The sequence below is a fragment of the Lemur catta genome, chromosome 9 (assembly GCF_020740605.2).
Source record: "Lemur catta isolate mLemCat1 chromosome 9, mLemCat1.pri, whole genome shotgun sequence".
NCBI lineage: Eukaryota > Metazoa > Chordata > Mammalia > Primates > Lemuridae > Lemur > Lemur catta.
In genome coordinates this window covers 68,546,634-68,572,910 of record NC_059136.1, presented here as the reverse complement: position 1 = coordinate 68,572,910, position 26,277 = coordinate 68,546,634, and the positions used below count along the sequence as shown (strand labels likewise).

The 26,277-nt window shown below is 32.1% G+C and overlaps 1 protein-coding gene across 1 annotated transcript in view; it reads left to right on the top strand.

Moving 5' to 3' along the window:
- The window catches only part of CNBD1 (cyclic nucleotide binding domain containing 1), a 345,001-nt gene that overhangs the window by 227,623 nt on the left and 91,101 nt on the right, over positions 1–26,277 (top strand). The window contains exons 9-10 of the mRNA XM_045560473.1: positions 25,035–25,144; positions 25,919–26,069. Of these exons, the coding sequence (XP_045416429.1) occupies positions 25,035–25,144; positions 25,919–26,069 (261 nt within the window). The remainder of the gene's footprint in view (positions 1–25,034; positions 25,145–25,918; positions 26,070–26,277) is intronic.

Sequence of the window (26,277 nt, the reverse complement as noted above, 5' to 3'; positions counted from 1 at the left end):
AGCAAGGTAGAGAGGGTTATTTTATTGGAAAAAAATAAATACAATTGGAGGCATGTTTATGCTTCAAAGAACAGGGATTACTCTAATAAACCACTTAAATTTGGTGAGACTATAAATCTTTTCCAACATTCGTTACAAATTTCCTTTCAGTGCTTGCATTTATATTTTATTTATTATTTTTTGAAATGTAACATTTAAACTCTGTTTAGTCAAATATATATATTTTTGTCTGGCTTATAAAATTGAATATCAGTAATATCGTGTTTTGGTTCATGAAGTATTTTTCCTAATGAGGTATAAATACCAGTTTTTAGTCAAAAGGGATACAAGTAGACAAATGGAAGGCATAAAGTAAAAGTACTTGCAAAAAATTGGGAATTGAACATTGCTAAATCCAGTATGTTTATTGCATAGAAACAAGTTTTTAAAATGTTGATGTTTTGGATTTGTCACAGGTTTCCTCCTTTGTATCAGAAATATCAAATTTATTCTTGCCTTACTTTCAAGGGTATTCTTTATAAAAAATAATATCTCAGCCTTGCCAATCTGTCATTATATTAATATTTTTGAGCTGATGAAAAAGGAGGAAAGAAATTATATTAAAGATACTTTATATGATATAAAAGACTATGAGGCTTGAAAAGGGGATAATGATTATGTGTTTTTAATATATTTGAATACAAATGATAGTAATCTATCTCTCAATCTAAAGTAGCAATATAAAATACTTAAATTCAGCATCAAAAAGCTAAAAAGGTATTAAGAGACTTAACACATTGTTTCTTAGAATAATGTTGAGTTCAAATTCTTTCTGGTAAATGTCTTGAAAAATAATGGTAGTGTTAAAATATCTATTTCATTGGACAATCTGTGATTATATTGAATATGTCAAAAATAATACTATTTTCTCACTGATTCCTAAACATATAAATGTATGGAACTTACACTTATGCAGTTTTATAAAACATTTATTCTCCTTAGAGAAAAATGACAATTTCATTGATGATTATTAAAGCCCCTTTCAGCTCTAAAATACTGTGGTTCTTATAAATAAATATACCTAGATGAAGAATAAGTTTTGTCAAACTAATCTAATTTCCTTTTATAGTAGTGACAAACTTGATATATCAAAGAAAAAGCATTGTATTTTAATACTTCTTGATTTACTCAAGATTTATTTTGAATTTTTATCAGAAAACGTGGAGAATGTAGCTCAAATTATAGTTTTATTATCTGGGTTTAAAATTCGCATAGCATGATTTTCCAAAGCATAATTATGTGTGTTTTGATCTTATTTTAGCAGTGTATGTTGGATGAAGTTTCAGAGGGATTTAGTTAATTATTCAAAAGCCTAATAGAGTTCAGGATCAATCCTTGGCAAACTATGAAATAAGTAAAGCTTGTTTCTGGCTCCATTTGCTTTGTTAACTTCTTAAGTCCTCCTACTTTTACATCCTATGACAAGGGAGCCTGAATGTGTACAATGTTGCTTGTCATTTTGGCCTATCCAGATTGTATCACATCATCTAAAGTCTTCCCAGGTGTTATTCTTTCAAGGTGTAGCTGATTGGAAAATGACAACTGGCTTAGCTCACTGATGATCCTGTTCCCACATGTCTCATGCATATAAGAAAAGATGATAAATTAACTTGGCAAACATTTAACTAGCTATGTATATTTTGTTGCTTTCTTGCTTCTGTCAGTCTGCCCCATCTTTCTCCAGATAGGACTCAATATAGCAAACATCATCGCTGGAAAAACTGAAAAAATTGTAGTAATCAATTCAGTTCTGAAAAAGTATGTGAAAATAATAATGCCATCAGTAATAATAATAATAGTAAAAATGATATCTAGTAGACTTCAAATTCTTCTGGAATGAGTCCATCTTATTTTTTTAGTACCCTAAAGATCATCTAGAATTTATAGGTCCTTGAACAAATTGCTGATAAATGAATGAATAATATTTTGATGTCAGTATTTGCCTCATACCAAAGTTACGACTTATTTCTCCCAAAATAAAATAATTTAACTCTTTACTGCTCAGTACATCTGGGTTGCATTAATACTTAGCATGTATTTTCTTTATTTGAGGGAAATACTATTCACGGATTTAATCTTAAGATAACTGAAACACATGTGTCATTAAATCTGACTAAAACACAATTTATTCCTTTACTGTTTTTGAGTAGAAATTTAAAATAATTTTATCATTGCAATAAATCAACCATTAGGAATTCTCAGAGGGCATAGTGTTTTAAACTAATAATCTAGGTAAAAGAAAGCCAAAATGGATTTGAGAGGATGTTAAATGAGACAAACATTAGCATGGTATTAAGGACACCAATAGTTAGTGGAAGTTTGAAAGTCTGTCCTCTTCAGCCAATCACTTGGAGTAAAAGAATTTGTAGAATCCATCAACTCATCATTTTTATTTTTAGTCATTATGTTTAAATCTCACTATGCATGCAGGCAACTTTCTACTATATAGAATAAGAAATGGAATGATCACTGACAAATATAATTCAAGTATAATCTCCCTCCTACTTATTAAATTTGTTGTCATCCGTACTGTTCTTATTAATATCATTGTCGGAAATAACTTCTGAGAATCATGAATGCTGTAGATACATTGCTCAATCCCCTTCAAAATACTTTTAGCTAATTTGCAAAAGCTAAAAAAGCTAAACACTACATCTTCTAGATCCTTTGTAAAAGTTTTAATTTTGAGTGTGACTTCTGTTCTGCCCAGCCAATATTCTTATACAGCATTTGGAAGAAGTCAGGGAGCACCTCTTCTTGCCAACATCACAATGAGCATGGCAGTTTTAAGGTTTAGCCCCTGGTTTCACAAATAATGCATGCCACGAAGCAGCTAGAGTGAGATTTCTTTTAGAAAACCTCTGTATTGTGAGTGGCCTTTTCTACTGGCTGTAGCATTGATCTTGATACAGATCTTGATATAAGTCGAGATTATTTCCTTGATCTGTAGCATTGAAATCTTGTTTCATGACCCTCCTAACACCCTCAAAAAAACTTTTTACTTACATTAAATAAAAGGAGTCTGTTGTCTGTACTTAGGAACAAAGGGCTGTGCGCTGGTTGTTCATTCTATCAATGATCTCCTTTGTGAATGAGCACTTTTTCAGAAGTTCTTCATTTAGCATTAGTGTCAATATTTTTATTAAATATCTACTATGTGCAAAATGCTGTGATAGATGCTTTTGTGGTATGAAAAGAAATGCATTTTAAAATCACTTAAAATCAAATATTCAAGTAAGAATGATGTATTCATTACCATGTAGGACACTTTGAGCTTTGGTTTTTGATCTCGAAAGTTTAATAATTAGAAAAACACAAAAGAGTGTAATTTTAAACTAATGAGATGAATAAAAATATCATGTACTAAAATTATTTTCAATATCTCATGGACATATGTGTTATCTACCATGATAAACATTAAATGATTATTTTCTAACAGATGCAGTAGAAACTGAATGGGAGAGAGGATTTTTTGGATATGATCAGTCACTAGGTGAGATTGATGATGCTAGGCAGAAAAAAATAACATGAGTCAATATATGGTTTGCAGATCTTGATTCAGAACAGTTGATCAAACAGCCTAACTCAATCAGATCCTTATTCTTGAGCACTGGGAGCTGAGTCAACACTGCTGAGTCAAGAGAATCTGAGGCATTTTAAATGCCTTATTCGTATTTTGGGGCTTTATCTTATAGATAACGTGCCATCATTAAAGTTTTTTGAATAACAGAAGAGCCCTGAAGAGGTAAAAGTTTAGGAGAATGAATCAGGCAGAGCAATATGAAGGATGGTTGAAAGGAGAGAGGTACTAGAAACCAAAAGAACAATTAGGAGTCTGTTTTGCTAGTGCAGAGGCAATGGTGACACTAATGATGGAAATAAATTTATCTAAGCAGCATTTTCAATATTCAGGGGTATTGTATAAAATAGACCTTTTCAAATACATTTCCAGTTCTCCTTCTTAGCACCACTGGTAGTCTACATGTGTAGGGACGTTTTGGATTTTTAGATCTCAACCAGAGTCCTTTGTTGCTGCACAGGTGCATATGTCTGTGGATGTTGGCCTCAACACGCATGTCCGACACCAGGCAGGTATCCTTAAAGCGTGCGTTTAAATGAACCTGTGCTCTCATTTCCCACCTGCAGCATCGGAACAAACTTTTCCTAGTATTTCCTAGAAGTACTCAACTACAGACCACCTCATCCCCACTCCAAATACTTTTGTGAGTGTAGGGCCATTATTTACAAATGTTCAAGGGAGAGTTGCTTTTTTTCTTACCCAGAGCCCAAGCTAACAATAGCTTCCTGAATGGCTCACTTCACCTATGGATAGATATTTTTGATTCATGTTTTCATTGAGAGTCCTGGTATTAGGCAGTGAATTTTGTTTTTACTCCCTAAGTTGTAAAAGCGCAGTTTTCCTCCATCACTCTTGTTTTGGTCATTAAAATTGGAGTCCTTTGGCTGTTGTCATCTGCTAATGCTCTCAAGGCTGCTGAAGGTCCTGCTTACCACCTTTTTGAGCTTCACTTTAATTTGTATTTTTTTATTATTAAAGGATTTATAGTGACATCGGTCATCTAAAGGTACAAATTCAGAATATGTACATTTTATCACATTATTTTCTAAATGAAATTTTCAAGATTACTTAAGTATAATCCAATATTTCAACATTGATCTATGTTGGAATGTTTTTACAACTCAAGAAGCTTTAATTTTTTTTCCATGAGGTTTCTTTTCTTTTTTTTGTAACTATTTCTTTATGATTTGGTAGTATATCTTTTTGCTAGAGTAATAATTTGTAATAAAAATATGTGATGAGGATGTAAAATTTAATAATTTCATTAAATTCTATGAAAACGGCTTCTACTATTATTACCATTGAAGCTTTAATAATGTACCTCAGAAATATCGTGGCTAGAAATATTATTAAAATATGATGTTATAACTATGCACTATAAAACCATTGATTTTGTTCTCAATTGATTTTGCAATTTGACAAAGATGTATTTATATCCATAGAAACATGCTTTGTAGAAAGTATAATTTCTTTCTCAGAATTTAGCCCTCTAATTTTGTTAATAGTATATTAAAGGTAAACAATATGTTAAACAGTTATGTAAAGTAAAAATTACTGCTTATTTAAATAATTATCCAGCTGCTAGATAGTAATTAAATTTAAATAAATTAAGAATTTATTTAATTAATTCAAATCCCTTGGAAGTAGATAAGATACAATTAAACATTTTTTAATGATAGAACACTCATCTATTCAAATTCCCCATGAGTAAATAGAACTTGTCATCAGTAACCCCGGCAACTGCTAAAGCTCTTTATAGAGCACTTTCCTCTTCTTCTCTCTACTTCCTGCAAATGACCATTGCCTCTTGTATTCTGTCAGGACAAAAATTATATATCCTATTACTGCAATTAACTTTTGGGATTCTATCTCCCGACATTTAGAAGTAAAGTTGCATTTCTCTCCACCTAAAGAATAAAATGGAATAATTTCATTTTCTCATACTTTAGGCAAAACAAATATATGAAAATAAATTTGAAATTTTTTTCTCTAAGCAAACCAAATATGTGGACATTTCAAACTATAGAAATGTTAAATTATAAATACCATTCCCTTTAGTAAAAGTAACTTAAAATTTTCAAAGTAGAACTTCTAAGTACAATTACAATATAATTTAATTTCTAAAAATCTAAAACAATCTATTTAATGAAGAAGCAATTTGTATTGTATGCTGTAATGCACCATCCCCATCTCCCACCTGTGGGAGTACACTAACTTAAGTCCTTGACATTTTGGAGTTAACAGTTTACATGATCTTTGATGATATGTGCTTATGGGAATGGCTTCTGCTTGGAAGGTTCCCTCACATTTGGAGAGAGAAGATGAACAAAGACAGAACCTGTAATAATAGAAGTAGTCAGTTAGGTATGTAGAGTTTGCTGTGTCACAGTTTTTAAGGGGGGAGGAGGGACAAAAAAGTAAAAATAGAAAAAGTATTCTTTTATTTGCTTCCAAATTTTAAGGCCCAGCTCATAGTGCGTGAAAGCAAATGAGACCAAGGGGCTCTTTTTGTGGATGGTGATATGTTGAGTATGCCTTACAAGATGAAATAAAAAAGCAGGAATGACTGTTGAAACAGTGATTAGAAGCAGTGTCTATATAATTTGGTAAAACTGTCATGACCAATGATGACCAAATTCTTCTCCATTGCATTCCTATTGGCTATAAAAAGAGAAATAAGATTTAAAACCATGAAACTTGGGCTATAGTTCATAAAGTATCATAATCTAATTTATATTATATTATCATAATATAATAATATATGGTTTTGAGGAAGTTTAAATCTTAGAACAATGTTTTCCAATAGAAATATAATGCAAGCCATATATATAGTTTTAAATTTTCTAGTAGCTACATTTAAAAAGTAAAAAGAAACAGATGACATTAAATTTAATATTATGTTATTTAACTCAATACAGATATTTAATTTCAACACGTAATCAATATAAAATAACTACTTAGATATTTTACATCTTGTTTTTATATCAAGTTTTCATATTAAGTCTTCAAAATCTAATGTGTATTTTACACTTAGAGCACATCTCTGCTTGGCCTTGCCACATTTCTAATGCTCAATAGCTACATGTGGCTAGTGGCTACCATATTGGATAGCACAGCCTTAGGACATACAATACTCCTTTGATGTTGTAAAATAAAAAAGAGGAAAAAATATCAGTGTAACAAATTTATAGAACTGGAGATTTTTAAAACTATCAGTAAAGATTAACTATGTGGTTGCTTCTTTTATAGATCTCATAAATCATTTTGAAGACTACTTCCCAAAAAGTTACTATAGCTAAGATAGTAAACCGTGTCAATATAGGTGTTTTTTTTTTTTTTTTTTTTTTTTTACTTTGACATATGAATGTCCCCAATTGCTCTGGAATCACACATTTGCAGATGCATTTGTGAGTATGTGTGCATGTTAAGGTTATCTCAGGAAAATGAAAACATATTTACATATATTTTTATTTTTATTTTAAAATAGACTATATTATATTCATAAAAAGATCTATTAGGATACCAGGATTATGAATTGGATATCACAAATCTTGATCTTCACGGATGTTAAAGGACCTTATAAAGTGATATTTATATTTCTAAAATTATTAATATAGAACTTGCATAAGCTAAACTCTATTCTAAATACGCCAGGAAACAGTATTACAGGCACCTTATAACAACTTATTTGAGAAAGTAATCTTCAAATTGTTTTATAAATCTGATTTTTAATATTGAGATTACAACTACATTGCCATACTTTTGAACTTTTTTTTATAATGGAGGAAATTTGATATTCCCCAAAGCTAGACACCAATTGCAAATAGACTATATGTATTTATAGTCTAAAGAATATATATATAAAAAATATCATATATTTGGAACCTCCTCTCCTTAAGAAAATAATATTAGCTGATTAGGTTCTCAAAACAATGCACAAGACCTTGTTAAATTATGTTACCTCTAAGCACAATGGATGACTTTAAAGTATCCTTCTCTGTTTCTGAAAATGAGGGGATACTCCTAACCCCACAATCACTACCACCCTGGCCCACTGAACAACATAAGTGGGTATTGCTTCAAATCTATGCTTGTCTTCACTGTGTCAGGCAGATTGGCAGAAGGGAAAAATTAGCATTTCTTGAACATCTATTCTATTTCAGCTGCTTTCTAGTTACTTTCACACACATTATCTTACTTCTCAAAAATCTCTGTCTGATAAGTATACCCACTTTATTAATATAGAAACTCCAACTCAAAAATTTACCTTTGCAAGGTTAGACTTTTAGAAAATGTCATATTTGAAATCCAAAACTGATCAATGTGAAAATGAATCTTTCCATTCCATTATGTGATTTCTTCAAGAGGTTTTCCAGTGTTTGGAAAAGTCCTATGTGTTAGCAGGGGTAGGAGTATCATGACTCCAGGCAATACAAAAATCTGGAGTATATTTATTTTTTTAAACTCAAGTCAGGTCCCTATTCTGCTTATGCCACATATTTGCCTTTGTGGTCTCCAGGGATGAACTTTCCTTCATCTCCATGCACATTTCCTACTGTGGCTCCGCTTCTGGCCGGGCTTCACTAACTCCCCACGCTCTTGTTAGATCACAATGCAGTTTGTAGAATTTTCCCCACTGTTTCTTTCAGAAAGAAACTCCAAACTGTTTGATGTTTCAGGAAACTGTTATTGTTATAATCAACAGTAAGAAATAGACATACGGTTAAAAAGCTACTTACAACACTCCACCCCCTTCTTTTGTCTGTGTAGGGCTTTCTTACTTTTTGTGTAAATGAAACAGTGTCTTTGGGTACGTGCAGTCCTGAATTAGACTCAAATACATTTCCCAGGAAACCATAGATAAAAGGGAGCTTAGATTGTAAATATGATAAAGATTATTGGATTCCAGATTGGTTGGAGAAGAACAGAATGAGGGCTGAAAACTCAGTGCAAATATGACACACAATGAGGAATGGTTATAGAATCTGTCCCAGCTCATTTGTCACCTGTGTGTAAATTAGAGACAGGTACTACTTTCTCTTGGCAGATGCAGCCCTGTGCTAGGGCAGCCAGCATGGTGATCAGGTCATGAATTGGATTTCAGCCACACTAACCTTTGTAGCCAGATGCCCTTGTACAATGGACAACCTGTGCAACTATGTATCTCTCTCTTTTTTTTTTATCTCTCCTTTCCTTTCTTGTTCTACATAGAACATCCTGACACCATATGCTCAATCTTGGATTATAAGCAGAGAAAATGGGCTGGAAATATGGAGAAAAAAATGAAAAAAAACAAAAATAGTGGAAAAGAAACAAGAAATTTTTAGCCCTTGGATATTTGGTTTAACTAGGTGATGTTAGTATGTGGAAAACATATGTAAATCAATTATCCATGAGTCAGCACTACTTGCAGTTTAAAAAATATAGATATGATATCCAAAAGATCAATATTATTATAGTTTTTTATGAATTATAAAGTATGTTAAAATAGTTATATATTGATTTATTAATATTATTCTCAGGAATAGAAACAATTTTAACAAAATACTTATTTGTGTGCATGTATATATATATATATATATATATATATGTATAATATATATATACACACCCAAAGACTAGACATAGACAAAGCATGTTATAATAAAAACAAATTATATATCAATCAATAAATATTTAAAATATATAAAACTGAGAACCCTGTAGAGTTACCAGAAATAATAACAGTTCTCATTAATATCTAGAGGTATGCATTGTTTAATTGGAAGCTAGGTACATTAATTTCTAAGCAGCTAAAATTTTATAGATGTGTTGCTATGTCAGAACCACTAGTTGGTCACTTAATTGAAAACAATTAGAGAATTATATAAGATGACATATGTAGCTTATTTCATTTTAATTTAAAATCTTTACTATGTATGTCCTATTTTCCATGTTTTGATGGAGGGTGAAGGCTTCTTATTTGAGTGTGGATCCACTGATTGGAGATCTATATATTTTTGTATACTCATGAATTCTAGTATCAATTCATTTAAAGAGGGACAAGAAATATCTTTTATGAAGACTAAAAATTTGTTTTGTTTCTCTCAGACTCTTACTTACATCTAATTAGGGTATTTTATTTTGCAACTCAATTTTTAGGTCTTTCTAATGGATTCATCTTAGATTTCATAAAAACATGAGCTCTCTTTCAAATAAAATAATTATTGGTTTAATATTTGATTACAGTTTGTAATTACAATGCAAATGCAAATAACATGAACAGCATTTGGAACAAACACAGCTGACTGTTGTGAAGAATACAATTTACCTGGCATAACTGAAGTACATGAGGATATTAAAGTGTACCATACAAGCTGCAGAGATTTAATGGAAAATATGGATATGGGTCATGCTTTATAGAGTTGGTTAATTTGGCAGATTTTTAAAATGGAGTCTGGTTAAGGAAATTTTTGTTAAAAACTTAAGTGATCAGAACCTAGAAAGAATATTTCAAGAAGCCTTCATGGATTCTACCTTCAATATATTTTATTAGGTATCTTTGCATTTTAAGTAACAAATCAAACTCAATAAAGCAAGAGGAAAAAATAACAATGAGCAAAAATAATTTACTGGTTTATATAACTGGGAAGTTCAGGCTTTTATCTTTCAGTAATGTATCGGTATAGGAGTTGAACTAATTTCACTAGGATTATATTTTCCAATCTTTGGTTCTGTTTTGCTTTGTGTTGGCTTCCCTCTCCAGCAAGTTTTCCCATGTTAAGGGAAAAATAGCTGCCTTGTCTTTACAGCCAACAATCCTTTGAAAAAGTCTCTTTTCTTGATTGTTCCAGAAAAATCTGGTATGATTCACTGAGTCACATGCGTATCCTGAACAATTCACTCTGGCCAAGGGATGGAATTTGTTGTTCAGTTATAGTTGAGTTACAGATCTGCCCCTGGAGGTTGGTAAAGTCCTCCTTGAACCCCTGAACTGCTAAAGAGGATGAGTGCATCTCTAGTGTATCTCTAATGATTTTTACAAAAAAATCATGTTTCATCCAAGTGGGAGTCTGGCATTACATAATCTTTAAAATATTCATGTAGCACTTGGGCAGAATTATTAACACAACCATCTCCTTTTGACCGTGGATGTTCTTTGTCTTTGTGATTATTTCTTCTTTTTAATTGAAACATAATTCCATTAATAAAATTTTACAATACAAAAATATTTTATGGGGTACGTGTGATATATTGACACACGTATACAACGTATAATGATCAAATCAGGGCAAGTAGGCTATCCATCACCTCAAACATTTGACATTTGTGTTGGGAACATTTCAAATCTTCTCTTCTAGCTATTTTGAAATAGACAATATCTTATTGTTAACTATAGCCACCCTACTGTGCTATGGAACACTAGAACTTATTCCTTCTACCTAATCATGTATTTGTACCCATTAACCAACCTCTCTTCATTCCTTCCCCTGTCCCACCATACACACACACATACCTGCTTCCCAGCCTCTGTTTGCTATCTATTCTATACCTCCAGGAGACCAAATTTTTAGCTCCCACTTATGAGTGAGTACATGTGATCTTTTTCTTTCTGTGCCTAGTGCATTTCAATTTTAATGACCTCCAGTTTTATCCATGTTGCTGCAAATGACAGGATTTCATTATTTTTTATGACTGAATAGTTTTTCATTGTGTACGTATACCACATTTTCTTTATGCATTCATCCATTCATGAACACTCAGGTTGATTCCATATGTTGGCTATTATTAATAGTTCTACGCTGCAATAAACATGGGGGTGCAGGTATCCCTTTGATATACTTATTTCCTTTCCTTTGGATAAATGCACAGAGTGGGATTGCTGGTTAATACGGTAGTTCTAGTTTTAGTTTTCTGAGAAACCTCCACATTGTTTTCTTTAATTGCTGTACTAATTTACATTCCAACCAACAGTGTATAACTTCCCTTTTCTCTGCATCCTTCCCAGCATTTTTTATTTTGTGGTTTTTCTTTTTTGTAATAGCCATTCTAACTGGAGTAAGGTGATGTATTTCTTCTAAATTTCAAATCATCTCTGCTTCTACACTCCACTCCACCTGTCATTTCTTGGTACCTAAAATTGGTGCTATCTGCTCTTAGGTTTGGTCTTTAAATTACAGATTTTCCTACAAGTGTCTCAGAGGCAGCTATGTTTCTAGTGATATTGCTTTGTGTAATTCTATTTGTAAATGCCTTCATATGACTTCAGGAAATATAATCCCCTGTGTGTTTTTTCTGGAATCCCTAAATTGACTACTGCTCAAATTATTGCAAGAAAAGTTTTTGTAAACTTCCATAGTTTCAAAACAAAGCAAAAATCTCTCTCTCTATATATATATATCTGTGTTTGTGTCTGTACATATATCTGTATCATTATCATCTATACTCAGGTATCTATATAACTATATATTTATATCTACTTCTATCTATATCCATCTAATCAATCATCTCCTTGGACTAGAGAAATACCTGGAATTGATCCTCATTTTTCAAAAGCAAGTCACTCTTTTGTTGCTTTCTTTCTCCTCAAAGCACTATGTCAGTATTTTGAGATAATAATCTATCTTGAACAAAATTATCCTAACTCCAAGTTTTCAGGGCTTTCATTTTAACCATTTTTTACTACTATGTGTGGGTTACATGTGTACAAAGTTCTGTATTCTCTTAGGACAACAGCCACATGATTGATCTCTTTTAATATTTGCACTCCTCAATTTATATTAGTGGCATTGCCACATTTTAGATTCCAAATACATGTTTATTCAAGGCTTCCCAAGCTATGAGTTAATGATATAAATGAGCATGTATTCAGATCCTATGAAACATAATAGATTTTTACATTGCTTATAAAGAGAGAAAAATAAGACTCTGCTAGGGACAATCTGTCTTCTCTATCACTTTCTTATTTCCTATTTTAAATTGTTTTTGCATTTCTACATTCAAGTGAGAGCCACAAAAATAATTTTCCATAATTTGATATGTTGATTTTTTAACTTTTATAAAAATTATCTTCTTTGGGTTTTATTAAATCTAGCATTTTAGAGGACTCAACAGTTTCAGATAATAAAACTCCATAAAAGTCCTTTTTTGATACAAGACAAATCTTGGGTCAGTAGAGGGCAGCCATGTCAAAGACCTGCATTTCTTTTTTGGTGTCTGTAGGTTCCCAAATCTTCCAGGAGGTTTTAGGGAGATAGTTACAGCTATGAGATTAGCATTTGCTCACAGAAAAATTAGACACACATACAAATTTAGGATTAAATGCCATAAGTGTTCTGCTTAAACTTCTCAAATGGCATACTTTAATTTTTTATTTTTTTCATTATTAAATTTTTGACCATGTTTGTGAGGGTAGTGCTAATTTCTGAATTTTATTTTAACGTTAATCCATTCTTCACCTGGAAAGATTGGCAAGGCTTAATATTAAAATGCCGTATACCTAACTTCTATTTTAGAAAGGACAAAGTGATATTGAACTAGAAATTTTGTGCTGCTTTTTGCACTTATTATATTAATATTAATCCACTTATGTTTGTTTGACAAATGTTATTTTAGAAAATACTACAGGAACTTATCTGGAGAAAATATTTGCCATAGAATGTAAAATATAAATCAAATTTGAGCTTCTATCCAAAATGAAGTGACATGGGGCTGAATGATGTAATGATAATTATTCAGGAATATTGCATAGAAAATTTTGTTTATGTGCTTAAGAAGTTTTTCTCAAGAAGGACTTGGGTTCCTTATTTATTCATGCTATTTCTCGAGTATTTAAGACACAGTTTTAAAGAGAAGAAATATAATGTACATTACTTGAACAAATTCTTCCACAATAAAGAAACTATCAATAGATTTTTAATGCATGTGAACCACATTCTGTGGTTCTATCACTTAGCAAACTACCTCAAACACTCATTCAGTGCCCCGCATAGCATGAGGTACCTTTGAGAAGAAAGTGATGTTTTTCTTCACCTCAGGAAGATCTGATACATTATATTTCATTCTTATGTTCCCTTTACTAGATTTAAAAAAGGAACACATAGCCTTTTAAAATCACTTGTTTTTTAACAGAAAGATATAGAAAAATAAAATTAAGTAGTTATATAAATTTAATATATTTAACATTTTAGCTACTGTTTTTATACAATGACAGTAGAGAAAATATGTCAGGAACAAAAATAATTTGAATAGTAATATATAAAGGCAAACAATTGTGTTTACCCCATTTTTTACCTTGCATTTTCTAGCATCATTGTTGATTTTACTTTGTCATAGAAAATTGATCATAGCAGCCTCTTTTGGAATATTGGAGAGATGTTTGCCAAGCACCAGAAACACATTTAATAATGTTTCAAATGTTTTAATATGCCTAAAATTAGTTAATTTGATTAAATTTTCATAGAGGAGATGACACCAATGCTCTTTTTCAAATTCTGTATAACACGGAAGCTACAACTAGCAAAGATGATGCAACAAAGAACTATTTACTGATCTGACATGTGAATATCCATATAAAAACCTTAAAAGTTATATTGGGTAGCATAATCTAGCAACACTTTAAAGAATAAAACCCCAAAACAAAATTCATTTATTCTGGGAATTCAATGAGGTAGTTCAATTTTTAAAAAAAGCTATTATATTTCACTAAAATATAGGTCCAGGGAGGAAAACCACATTATCTTCATGGCAGCTAAAAAGCATTTGAGGAAAGTCATCATCTATTTCTGACCTGCCTATGTATTCTCAATAAAATAAGAATCTTTATTCTGACAAAATCTACTTATTCTCAATAAAATAAGAATAGATGAAATTTCCATGCTATAATAAAATGATCTGCATCTCTGTATCTCAAAAACAAGTCTGCATTCTTAACAGTAAACACCTGAAGCACAGTAAACACTAAAGCGATGAGCTTGCTAACATTAAGTTAAATGAATAATAAGACTGAAGTTGTCAAAAAGGAAAGCAATGTAATCATTATTTTCTCATGACAGTATCATACAGTTGAATATTTGTGGAAAGTCAATGAGAAAATTATTAAGAAATATGAAATTAGGTGAGGTGGGCTGGGCGTTGTGGCTCACGCCTGTAATCCTAGCACTCTGGGAGGCTGAGGTGGGAGGATCGCTCGAGGTCAGGAGTTCAAGACCAGCCTGAGCAAGAGCAAGACCCTGTGTCTAGTAAAAAAGAGAGAGAAATTAACCAGACAACTAAAAATATATAGAAAAACTTAGCCGGGCATGGTGGCGCATGCTTGTAGTCCCAGTTACTTGGGAGGCTGAAGCAGAAGGATTGCTTGAGCCCAGGAGTTTGAGGTTGCTGTGAGCTAGGCTGACTCCACAGCACTCTAGCCCAGGCAACAGAGTGAGACTCTGTCTCAAAAAAAAAAAAAAAAAAAAATAGAAATTAGGTGAGGTGAAACATTGCAAGATTAATATTTAACCATTTATTTTACAACAGCTATTTGTAAAATTTAAAGGAAGATGTTATATATATAATAGCAACCCAATATACTTAAATACCTAGAAATAAGCTTAACAAGAAATATGAAGCTGCTATATGAAACAAACAAAACTCGACTGAGATATATAAATTGAGATAACACTTGTTCATGGACAAGAAAACACATTACTGTAAAGATGTCTTTTATTACTATTTGTTACCCCAACGTAAACATAAAAAAATAGCAGTAGGAATCTTTTTATGTTAATATTAATGTCTATATGGAAAATTAATAAGCAAAAATACTTTTAAAGTACTGAGAGAATGTAACGTATATCAAATATTTTATTTGGTAGACATACTAATTGAAGGACTAAAAAAGTAAAAAAAATATGGCAATTTGGTATAGTACAGAGATGTTATTTCAAAGGAGTAGAGAAAAATATTCCTCAAATGTTTTTGCAAATAACATAGTGAAATACAGTGAACAGAAACAAATGCATTCCAGGTGTATCATAAGCCTCTGTGTAAGCTATGATATCATAACATTGCTATAAAAAACCAACAAATTTATTTTCTAAACTTTGGTGGAAGAGGCCCTTTTGGCTGGTGTCTTAGTCTGTTTGTGTTGCTGTAAAGGAATACCCAAAGCTGGGTAATTTATAAGGAAAAAAGGTTTATTTGACTTCAGTTCTCAAGGCTGTACAAGAAGCATGGCACCAGTGTCAACTTGGTTTTTGGTGAGGGCCTCAGGCTGCTTCCACTCATGGCAGAAGGTGGAGGAGACCCAGATTGTGCAGAGATCACATGGAGAGAGAGGAAAAGAAGAGGGTTAAGTGCCAGGCTCTTCTTAACAACCAGCTCCCGCAGGAACTAACAGAGTGAAAACTCACTCACCCCTAGCCCCCAGGGATGGCACTAATCTATTTATGAGAGATCCACTCCATGACCCAAACACCTCTCATTAGGCCCCCTCCTCCAACATTGGAGATCAAAGTTCAACATGAAATTAATAGAGGACAAACATCTAAACCATGGCAACTGAAAAGGGTAGGGAGAGAGTGGGGGATGAAGGGAGATTGGTTAATGAGTACAAAGATATTTAATACAATAGGATAGCAGCAATATATTATTTTAGTGTTTGATAGTACAGTGGGATGATGATAGGTTACAATTTATTGTGTATGTAACATAGCTAGAAGAGAAAATTTGGAATGTTCTCAACACAAAGAAATGATGAATATTTGAGTTGATGGAGTTCCTAAATACCTTGATTTGATCATTTCACATTGTATGCATGTATTAAAATATGACATAATGTGCCCCATAAATCTGTACAATTATCTATCAATTAAAAAATAAAAATAACAAAAAGATACAAGGGATAAATTAGTATATTAATCTCAGAAAATAAAAAATTAGTATTCTGCATGGAAAAAGGTTTTATAAATGGTAATACATGAGCAGCAAGCTGATAAATTTGTTGCATACATGAGAAAGAAATTATTTCTTTATATACAAATGACTCATCAATGAACAGTAAAATTTCAAGGGGGAAGCAAGAGACAGAGAGAGAGAGAGAGAGAAAGCACTAAAAGAATAAAAAGGAAATTTCCAATGGAAACAAAAACCCCTGCATAAGTCAAATTCACTTATGATTTTGAAAATACTTAGCATTTTCCACTTACCACATTGGAAAGCATTCAAAATTTCATTTATGTACAAGATTGTCCAGGAAGTTAGAAAACAAAAATCTTAGGCTTTTAGGTAGGTGTCTCAATTGATGCAACATGTTTCAAGTCTAATTTGACCAAATCTATAAAAAATAAATATCTTTATGCTGGCAAAGTTTATTTCTAAAAATTTGCACTACTGATATACCCACACTTGAGATAGATACATAATAATTTTTATTGCACTTTTTTTTTGCAATGGGAAACAACTTAGGTGTCTATCAAGGGGATGATTAAATAAATTATGGAACACTCATACAATTGGAGACTGTAGTTAATAAAAAGAAATGAGGAAGGTCATATAAGCAAATGTATAAAAATATCCAATGTATACTAAAAAATAAGAAAAGTACCAGAATGTGTGGAAAGAGTGGTTTTAGCTGTGTATAGTTATCTACTGTTCTATATACAACTATATTTCTATATAAATATTATTGATATGAATTTATAATTATAAAAATATGCATTATATAATGGAATATATATTTTGGAGTTTGGCTGAAGGAGTCAGATCACTCAGGTTTGAAGTCTAGCTGTAACACTATTTCCTCTTTGTGAAGTCTTGGGTAAATTATATCACTTCTCTGGGCCTCATTTTCCTCCTAAAATGGGGATAATAATGGTACTTATCTCAGAGGGTTATTATGAGAATTTTTTTGTGATATGTTTGGCTAGAGTTATTTCAATTTTATTGCTTTTCTCAAAAAAAGGCTTTGGTTTTCATTAATTTTCTATTGTTTTTCTTTTTTCTCTTTCATTGATTTCTCTTCCTTTTTACTGCCTTTTTCTGCTTATATTGGGTTTAATTTCCTCTTATAGTATTTTAATTCAGCAACTGAGTTTGTTGATTTGAGACTGTTCTTTTCTAATCTAGCCATTTTATGCTATTTTCTCTAAGTATTGCTTTTGATGTATACACAAATTTTGATATGTTCTTTTTGTTTCCATCTCACTCAAAATGCTCTCTAATTTTCCTGTGGATTTCTCCTTGGCCCATGGGTTATTTGGAAATATGTTATTAATTTTCTGAGTATTTTGTGTTTTTCCAGATATCATTAAGTTAATTACTTTTAGTTTAATTTCACTTTCGTCAAAGAATATATTTTGTATTTCAATAACACTACATTTATTGAGACCTGTTTCATGGCCCAGAATATGGTCTATGGTCATAAGTGTTCCATGTGCTCCTGTAAACAGTATGTATTCTGCTATTACTGGTTGTTTTAGTTTTAATCAAATATTGGGTGAAATTTTTTGGAAATTACTTCCTCAAATGCCTACTCCCTCTTTTTTGGGAGTACCCCAATCCCATGTTTACTAGGCCCACTGAATTTGTCCCATATCTCACTATTGCTTTGTTGTGTGTATCTGTGTGCTTATTTGATTCTTTTTCCCGCATGTTTTATTTTAGATAATTTCTATTGTCATGTCTTCAAGTTCACTAATCTTTCCTTCTGCAGCGTCTAATCTACTATACATTAATTCCATTATATTGTTCATATCATTTTAGTTTTCATCTCTAAAAATTCAATTTGGATCCTTTTTATATTGTCTATGTTTTTACTTAAAATACTTTTCTTTCACTATCTTCTTAAACAAATGGAAGGTATGTTTAATAATGGTTTCAATGTCATTGTCTTCTAATTCTTTCATCTACATCATTTCTGGGTTTCTTTTAATTAATTCATTTTTCTATTTATTATGGGTTATATGCTCATGTTTCTTTGCGTGCTTTGTGGTTTTACCTTGACTTCCAAGTATTCGAAATTTTACTTTGCTGGGTGCTGGATTTTTTAAATATAAGTTTTCTTGAGCTTTGTTCTGGGATACCATTACATACTCAGAAACATTTTGATATTTTCATGTTTTGCTTTTAATCTTTCTCAGGAAGAATATGAACAGTGTTTAGTTTAGGTCTAATTTTCCCCACTACCAAGGCAAAATTCTACTCCATACTCTTTCCAGTGCACCATTTTGAGTGTTTATACTCTAGTTCATGGGAAGAGAAACTATTCTCAGCCCTGTGTGCACATCAGAGATTGTTTCCTCTAATAATTTTAGATGATGTTTTTCCAGCCTTGAGTGCTTTCCTCTCATGCAAGGATGCCCGCTACTCCTTTCGCAACATGAGAAGCTGGAGACAGTCAATAAGAGAATGAGATAGAAATAAAGAGAATGAGATTGAAATACCTGGAAAACATTCAAGGGAAGGAGGGAGAGAAGAGAGAAGAAAGATGCAGAAAGGGAGAAGGAGAGATTTGGAAACATGAAATCAATATAGAAATTGACAGAAGGTTGGTGGAGTAGAGTCTCAGTCAACTTTCAGGGAGAGGAAAAGTAAAGATAATCATGGTGAGTGACTTCAGTCACACCTTGGCATACTCTTCCTTTGGAAGTGTCACCTAACCCTTCATTTTATGGAAGACTGACACCCAAACTTGTGAGTGTTTTGAGAGGGCCAAGGCTCATAATACGTAGAGAAGAGAATAAGGAAAATGAAAGAATCTTTGACCAAGGAACTTTTAAGCAATTAAGAGAAAAGTAAATCAAACCATGAGGTAATTAAAGTAAGAACAGCATGTTTATAATAATATGTGTACAATGCAGTACAATTATAAATCAAGGGAGGAGAAGATATCAGGAGAGAGGTAGCTCCTCAATGCAAAGAGAACATGAGGGATATTTACTGAGAAAGTAGCATTTTATTTCACATTTAAAATGACGCTAGTTACCTTCAATGGAGAGGAGGAGGCAAGGCAGTGCTAATAAATCAGTGGCTTGTTGTGGAAGTGAAGATGGCCAATGTGGACAACAAAACTGGGACCCAATAAAAGGCAATGAGCCTGGTGTCCCCTTAGGTATTTTTCACATTGTTCTAAATGCCTCGCCTATAGCAGTAATAAACCCAACAGGTAATGAGTACAGTTCTATTTTCCACTGACAATACTTGTAGAATTTTTACCTCACATAAATGGAGCTTAGATGGGTACTCATAAAATAACCTATATGAGCTTCACTTGAGAAATAATAAATGAAAAAGCATAAAATAACTTTGCCTCATTGGAAAATTTCTACTATACAAAAAACTATAGGACCAAAGAACAAGACCATTGCCAGAATTGTGTAGCCACAGGGAAAATATACTTCCAAAAGATAAATGGTCAATGCATTAAGTTATAGAAAGTTGACATATTTTACCTCAATTTAATTCTTTCTACTTTAATTAGCAAATATTTATTGATCACAAAATAAGAATGCTCTGTAAGAATAAAATTAAGAGTGAAAGTAGTAGAGTTTGAATTAATCATTTGGGAAAAAGAGATTCTACGCAGCTCATAAATGTTCGTTTTATACTCAGAGAGGTGATAAAAGTAATGTGTATGAGCCTGCATAATTTATTTTATGACCTTTCATGGAATTTTATCTGAAGTTCTTGATCTTTTAGCAACAAAATTTTGTCTTTTCCCATCCCCTTCTGAGTATTTGGACTATTTTACAATGATCTGAATTTTTAAAAGTATGTACCCTAGCTTGAAATCTTCTAGAATGACACATCCCAAAATCAAGTTGAGATTTCAAGCCATATGAGCAAAAATATATTGAGTATCTGCTTTCTGCATTGCATGGCACTGTGATAGATGTTCTTTTAACTCTGAAAGAGAAAAAATTAAACATTGATTTCAAATCAATGCCATTTAACTCTCTTATACTAGCTTAACTTTTTATTATTTGCCTTATCAAGTTAACTATATTTCAGGCTCTAAAAAATAATATGGTTAATAGTGCTTTGTACATAACAGGAGGTGCACGATAATTGCTTAATTAAATTACATAATTTAAGCAATTACTTTTGTTTCTATGAATGAGTTAGAAAGAGCAATAAAATCCAGGATTCAAACTTGAAAAATAGCTTATATTTTCAACACTTCCGTAAAAATTTGACTGAAAATATTTCTGAGACTATTTTCAGTGGTCTCTGTAAACAAATCATGTGTGATCATAATTCTGGAGTTTCTGATATTGCTAATTATTTGTCAAAGGTTAAAATTATGTGTCATCTCCTTTAGGTCAATGATTGACTAAGAGGATCTCATACAACTGAATTTTCATTTTGTTCATAGGAAAGTGTGTGTGTGTGTGTGTGTGTGTGTGTGTGTGTGTGTCGCTCAGGTATGTGTATATATTACCCTGTATACATAGATCCGTTTCTGGCAATTCTGTTACATCGGTGTGATTATTTTTGTGGCAGTATTACATGGTTTCAATTATTATAACTTTGTAATATTTCCCTATCTTTCTGGTAGGGTTCTTTTTCTTTGTTCTTTATTTAAATTCATTCTGATTAATCTTGAACATTTACCCCTGCATATTAGTTATAGAATCAGTTTAAGTTTTCTGAAAAATTCTACTGAGATTCTGACTTTTATGATTTTATTTGAGTATTTTATATGGTTTTGTTTTCAGTTCCTTTCATATCAGATGCACTTTATTTTAACAAAAATTATAGGCTGCCCTAGAGTTTGCAATATACATTTATACCTAATCTATTTCCACTTTCAAATAACACTATACTACTTCACAGGTAGAGTGGGTACCTTCTAATGATAGAATGATATAATTCCTCCCTCTCTTTCTTTGTCTCATTTTTATCACTCATTTCACTTATACCTAGGCATACTCCAGCATTTATTTCTTCTCTGATGCTCCTTCTTTTTTTCTGTAGATCTGAGCTTCTGTCATATATAATATTCCTTTTCTCTAAAAACTTCTTTTAACATTTCTTTCAGGTTTGCTGGCGATAAATTCTCTCAATTTTTTTTTTTTAGAGAAATTCATTAATTTCCATTCACTTTTGGAGGACAATTTTGCAGGTTACAGAATGGAAGATGGTGGTTTTTCCTCCTGACCCTTTAAATATTTCACTACAAGTTCTTCTCATTTGCATGTCTTCTGTGAAAAAGATGTAATTCTTATCTTTGCTCCTCTACACATAAGGTGTTTTTATCTTCTGTCTTCTTTCAGGATTTTTTTATTTTATTTTTTTTCTAGTTTGAAAGGTATATAACTAGATGTATTTTTTCCTTTGGAAGTTATTCTGCTTGGTGTTCTCTGAGCTTCTTGGATTTGTGGCTTTGTCTCTGACACTAATTTGGGAGACATTCTCAGTCATTATTGTTTTAAATATTTTTTCTTTTTCTTTTTTCTCTTTCTCTTTTTCTGTTCATCTCATCAAATCTATGAAATACCAATTTTTAGTTGTCCCACAACTCCTGGATAGTCTATCCTTTTTTTCCAGTTTTTTTTTTTTTTTTTTTTTTTTTTTAAGTTTTAGAGGTTTCTATTGAGATATCCTCAAGCCTCAGGGATTATTCTTTTGGCTATGTACAGTCCAATAATAAGCCCATAAGATTTATTCTACATTTCTGTTACAGTATTGTGATCCCTATTTTTTTTTTATTCTTAGAATTTCCATCTCTCTGCTTATGTTACCTGTCTAGTTCTTGCATGCTGGCTACTTTATCCAGTCTAGTTCTTTGCATATTCATTGTAAGTGTTTTAAATTCTCAGCCTGGTAATTCCAACATTCTTGCCTTACCTGTGTCTAATTCTGATGCTTGTTCAGTATCCTTAAACTGTGGTATTTTCTTTTTAGTATGTCTTGTAATTTTTCTTCAGAGCCCAACGTGATGTACTGGATAAAAGCAACAGCTGTAAATGGACCTTTAATGATGTGGTGATAAGGTGTGTGGGGGGGAGAGGAAGTTCTCACAGTCCTATACTTAGATCTCAGTCTTTTAGTGAGACTGTTTCTCTGAACTGTGAACTTCACATGTGCTTCTCAGTTCCCCCTCCCTGTAGGTGGAACCAGATACCTAAAATGGGCTGGAGTTGGGTAATCTCCTTCCTCCAAGTGGAAGGCTGGTGCCAGCTGGAGTTGAATATTTTTTCCCCAGGTCAGTTAGATGCTGATAAAACCCCAGCATATTAGGGTTTTGTTAAATAGTTTCTCCTGGGGAAAGCATTTGCTAAGAAGAACAGAATGCTCTGGTATATTTCAAATGGTTCCTTTTTCCCTCCCCCTGCTAGAAGCACAAAGTGAGTGTCTTCTGATATTCAGTGTGAGTATATGGTAGAACTGCAGGAGGCAAAACTCACAAAAATGTGAGCATCCCCAATGATAGGATCCCGCTGGAATTTTTCTCTCTCAGACTGGTTCACACTGAGCCTCCAGCAATTTGTAAGTTAAAATTTGGGTTTCCCTATCCCCACGCTGTTTCCCATGAAAATTTCAGCTTGTAGGGTTCTGCCCTATTAAGTTATGATTCTGCCTGTCAATTTGTTCAATTTTGGGGGCAGTGGTTTTCTCTGTGACCTCACTTCTTTTATGGATCTATAAAGAGTTGTTGATTTTTAGTTTATCTAGCATTTTAGTTCTTGTTAGGATGGAGTGGTGACTGCCAGGTTTCCTAAATCCTGGGCCAGAAACCAGAAATCTCTTTTTGTTAATTTTTGCAATGACAGGTTTTATTCCTTTTTCTTTTCTATACCTTCTATAGATAAATTTTTGTGCTTACCATTGGGCTAATGTAAAACATTTTATAGTTATAATAATCTATTTTAAGCTGATAATAAATTAAGTTCAATCACATACAATGATTCTACATTTTTACTTCTTCCCCCCCTCACATTTTATGTGATTACTGTCATAAACTAGATATTTTTATGCTGTGTATTTTTAATATATTTCTATAGTTTTATTTATTTTTATGCATTATGCTTTTAACTTCTATATCAGAATTAATAGTGACTTGTGCACCATTGTTATAGTATTGCAGTATTTTATATTTGTTTATATATTGCCTTTACCCATGATCTTTATACTTTCATATGCTTCCATGTTGCTGTTTAGCATTCTTTTTTTAATTTTAGAATATTTCAGGGCATAAACATTTTGTTACATAAATTGCTTTAGTACCAGTTGAGTCAACAAGTGTGCCCATCACCCAGATAGTGTGTGTTGTACCCATTAGGGGTGAATTTACCCATCCCCTCCTTCCCCCTCAACTATTTGATTTCCAATGAATTTTATTTCCATATGTGCAAATAAGTGTTGATCAATTAGTTCCAATATAATGGTGAGTACATGTGCTGTTTGTTTTTCCATTCTTTTGATACTTCACTTAGAAGAATGGTCTCCAGTTCCATCCAGGTTAATATAATAGATATTAATTCACCATTTTTGTGTGTGTGGCTGAGTAGTACTCCACGGTATAAATATACCACATTTTATTAATCCACTCATGTATTGTGAGTCCATAAAGACCTTCATAGCTTTTTATCAATTTATATGTGATAGCAGTGGCTTTTAAAATCCATAGGAACAGGAAGGAATTTTCAACAATTGTTTTGAAAGTTTCAGCCATTTGAGATTAAAAATTCTTCATACAGTATTCAAAATATAAATTACAGGAAACATTTAACCGCAAAAAAAAATCTATAAATTAATCGAATCAAAATATGGGAGAATTCTTTTAATTGTATGTGAAAAGTCTTCTCAACACAGAATTTATGAAGAAAAGTGTACCAAGTTTGACCACATACACAATAATAAAAATTGTGCTAAAGATTATAAATGAGTAAAGTCATCATATAAAGTTCAGATGGCTTATGTAATTTATCTAAGGTCTCATAAGAAGTGGCAGAGTAGGGTTCAAACCAAGCTAGTATGGCCTCAAAGACCTTGCTTTTATCAACTACTGTATTCAGTAGAGTGTTGGTACAGGCTCAAGGTACAGGCTCTGGAGAGCCAATGGTTCAATAAATATTCAGAGATTTTGAGACTTGGTTGTTAAACCATTGGCAATTTGAAATTAGCCATGGTGCAAATATGTACACCTTGGAAATCAGCAAATGCTACAGATAGAGGCTTCTCCCTCACTCCCCTGGCCCAGGCAATTCCCTAGCACACCGCTGCCTTCCTTTACTGACAAAACCTTGTCAATGGTTACAGTGTTACATAGGTTACAGATATAAATACCAGGCATAATTTTTAAAGTCTTTATCAAGTAAGTACAGTCTATAAACTGGCATCCATTAAAGAAACTTACCATTAATAGTTATTGAATTAAATATGTCAACTTTTATTGTCATATTTCTTATAGAAAAGAACATGTAAAATAACGAGCTCTCCTTTTTTTCAGTGATAGTGGAAAGTGGAAATATAATTTCTTTTGTGGGTTATATTAATTCTGGATATTGTAACATTTATCGAGGTGTTATAGGATTTGTGAGACTACAACCAAATAAAGTGGTAAGTTTTAAACTTGTGTCTTCTTTTTAATCAATTACTGTGCTCTAATGAATAAAGGATGTTGAACATCTTTTCCTGTACTTATTGGACATTTGTTTGTATTGTTTTGTGAAATTTCTGTTCAAATGTTTTGACCATTTTTGGTTGTGTTTCATTTTTTGAGTTTTATAAGAATGTAAGATAAATTATAAGATATATTGATTTGTAAGCTATAGGAATGATCAACTAGCACATTAAAATATGCTTTAAATTCTATTCCTTACAGAAATGCAAATTAAAACCATTACAAGGTACCACCACAAGTATATCATATGGTACTTTCTGTTCATTTTCTTTCTTCCCTGTTAGTCCAATAAGTGTGCTTGCAACTGGGGCTGAGGTAACAAATGGAAGCTCACAAAAAATCCCAAGGTAAACTATGCTTACAAAATGGTATCCTAGGTCCTTGAAAAATGGAACTAGTTCAATATTTCCTAAACATCTTTGTAAATTAAAAAATGCAATTGGCAGATCACTAAGAGATAATGCTTCCAATTACCTGAGATATACTGTAGGTTGTCAATGAATTTACTATTGCTCTAAAATTAGTACAACTTAAACACATGTGAAAGTAAATGTTTTCTCTGATTTGAATAAAATTGTTAATTTATTTTAAAGACCATGGTGGTCTAAAGACCACTGATTTATGAACAAATGAGTTTCTTATAATAACAATACTTACTCATTGTATAAAAGTAGTTGTATTAAATATCAATTATCCATTTTTTTTTACAGAAAAAATGTCAAAAATTTGTTCATATGGGTGAACTTAAGGAGAGAGAGTCCTTTGGTGAGATTAGTGTTCTTCTTCAAGTTCCTTTCACATGCACAATCATTACTGGAAAAGAGGTTGAAATGGCAATTATTGAAGACAAAGACTTACTTGGTAAATGCATAAATGTCTTTTACTTTAACCGTTATACCATTTTATTGGATGAGTTTATTAAAAGAGTGGAGATATTTCACAGAATAATTGGGACACTCAAGGGAATATGTGTGTGTGTGTGTGTATATTATCTAATTATGCTGCTGTTTGAATATATAAGCAATATTTCAAAAGACTTTCATTTGAAATTATTAAAGTTTCTTTGCCA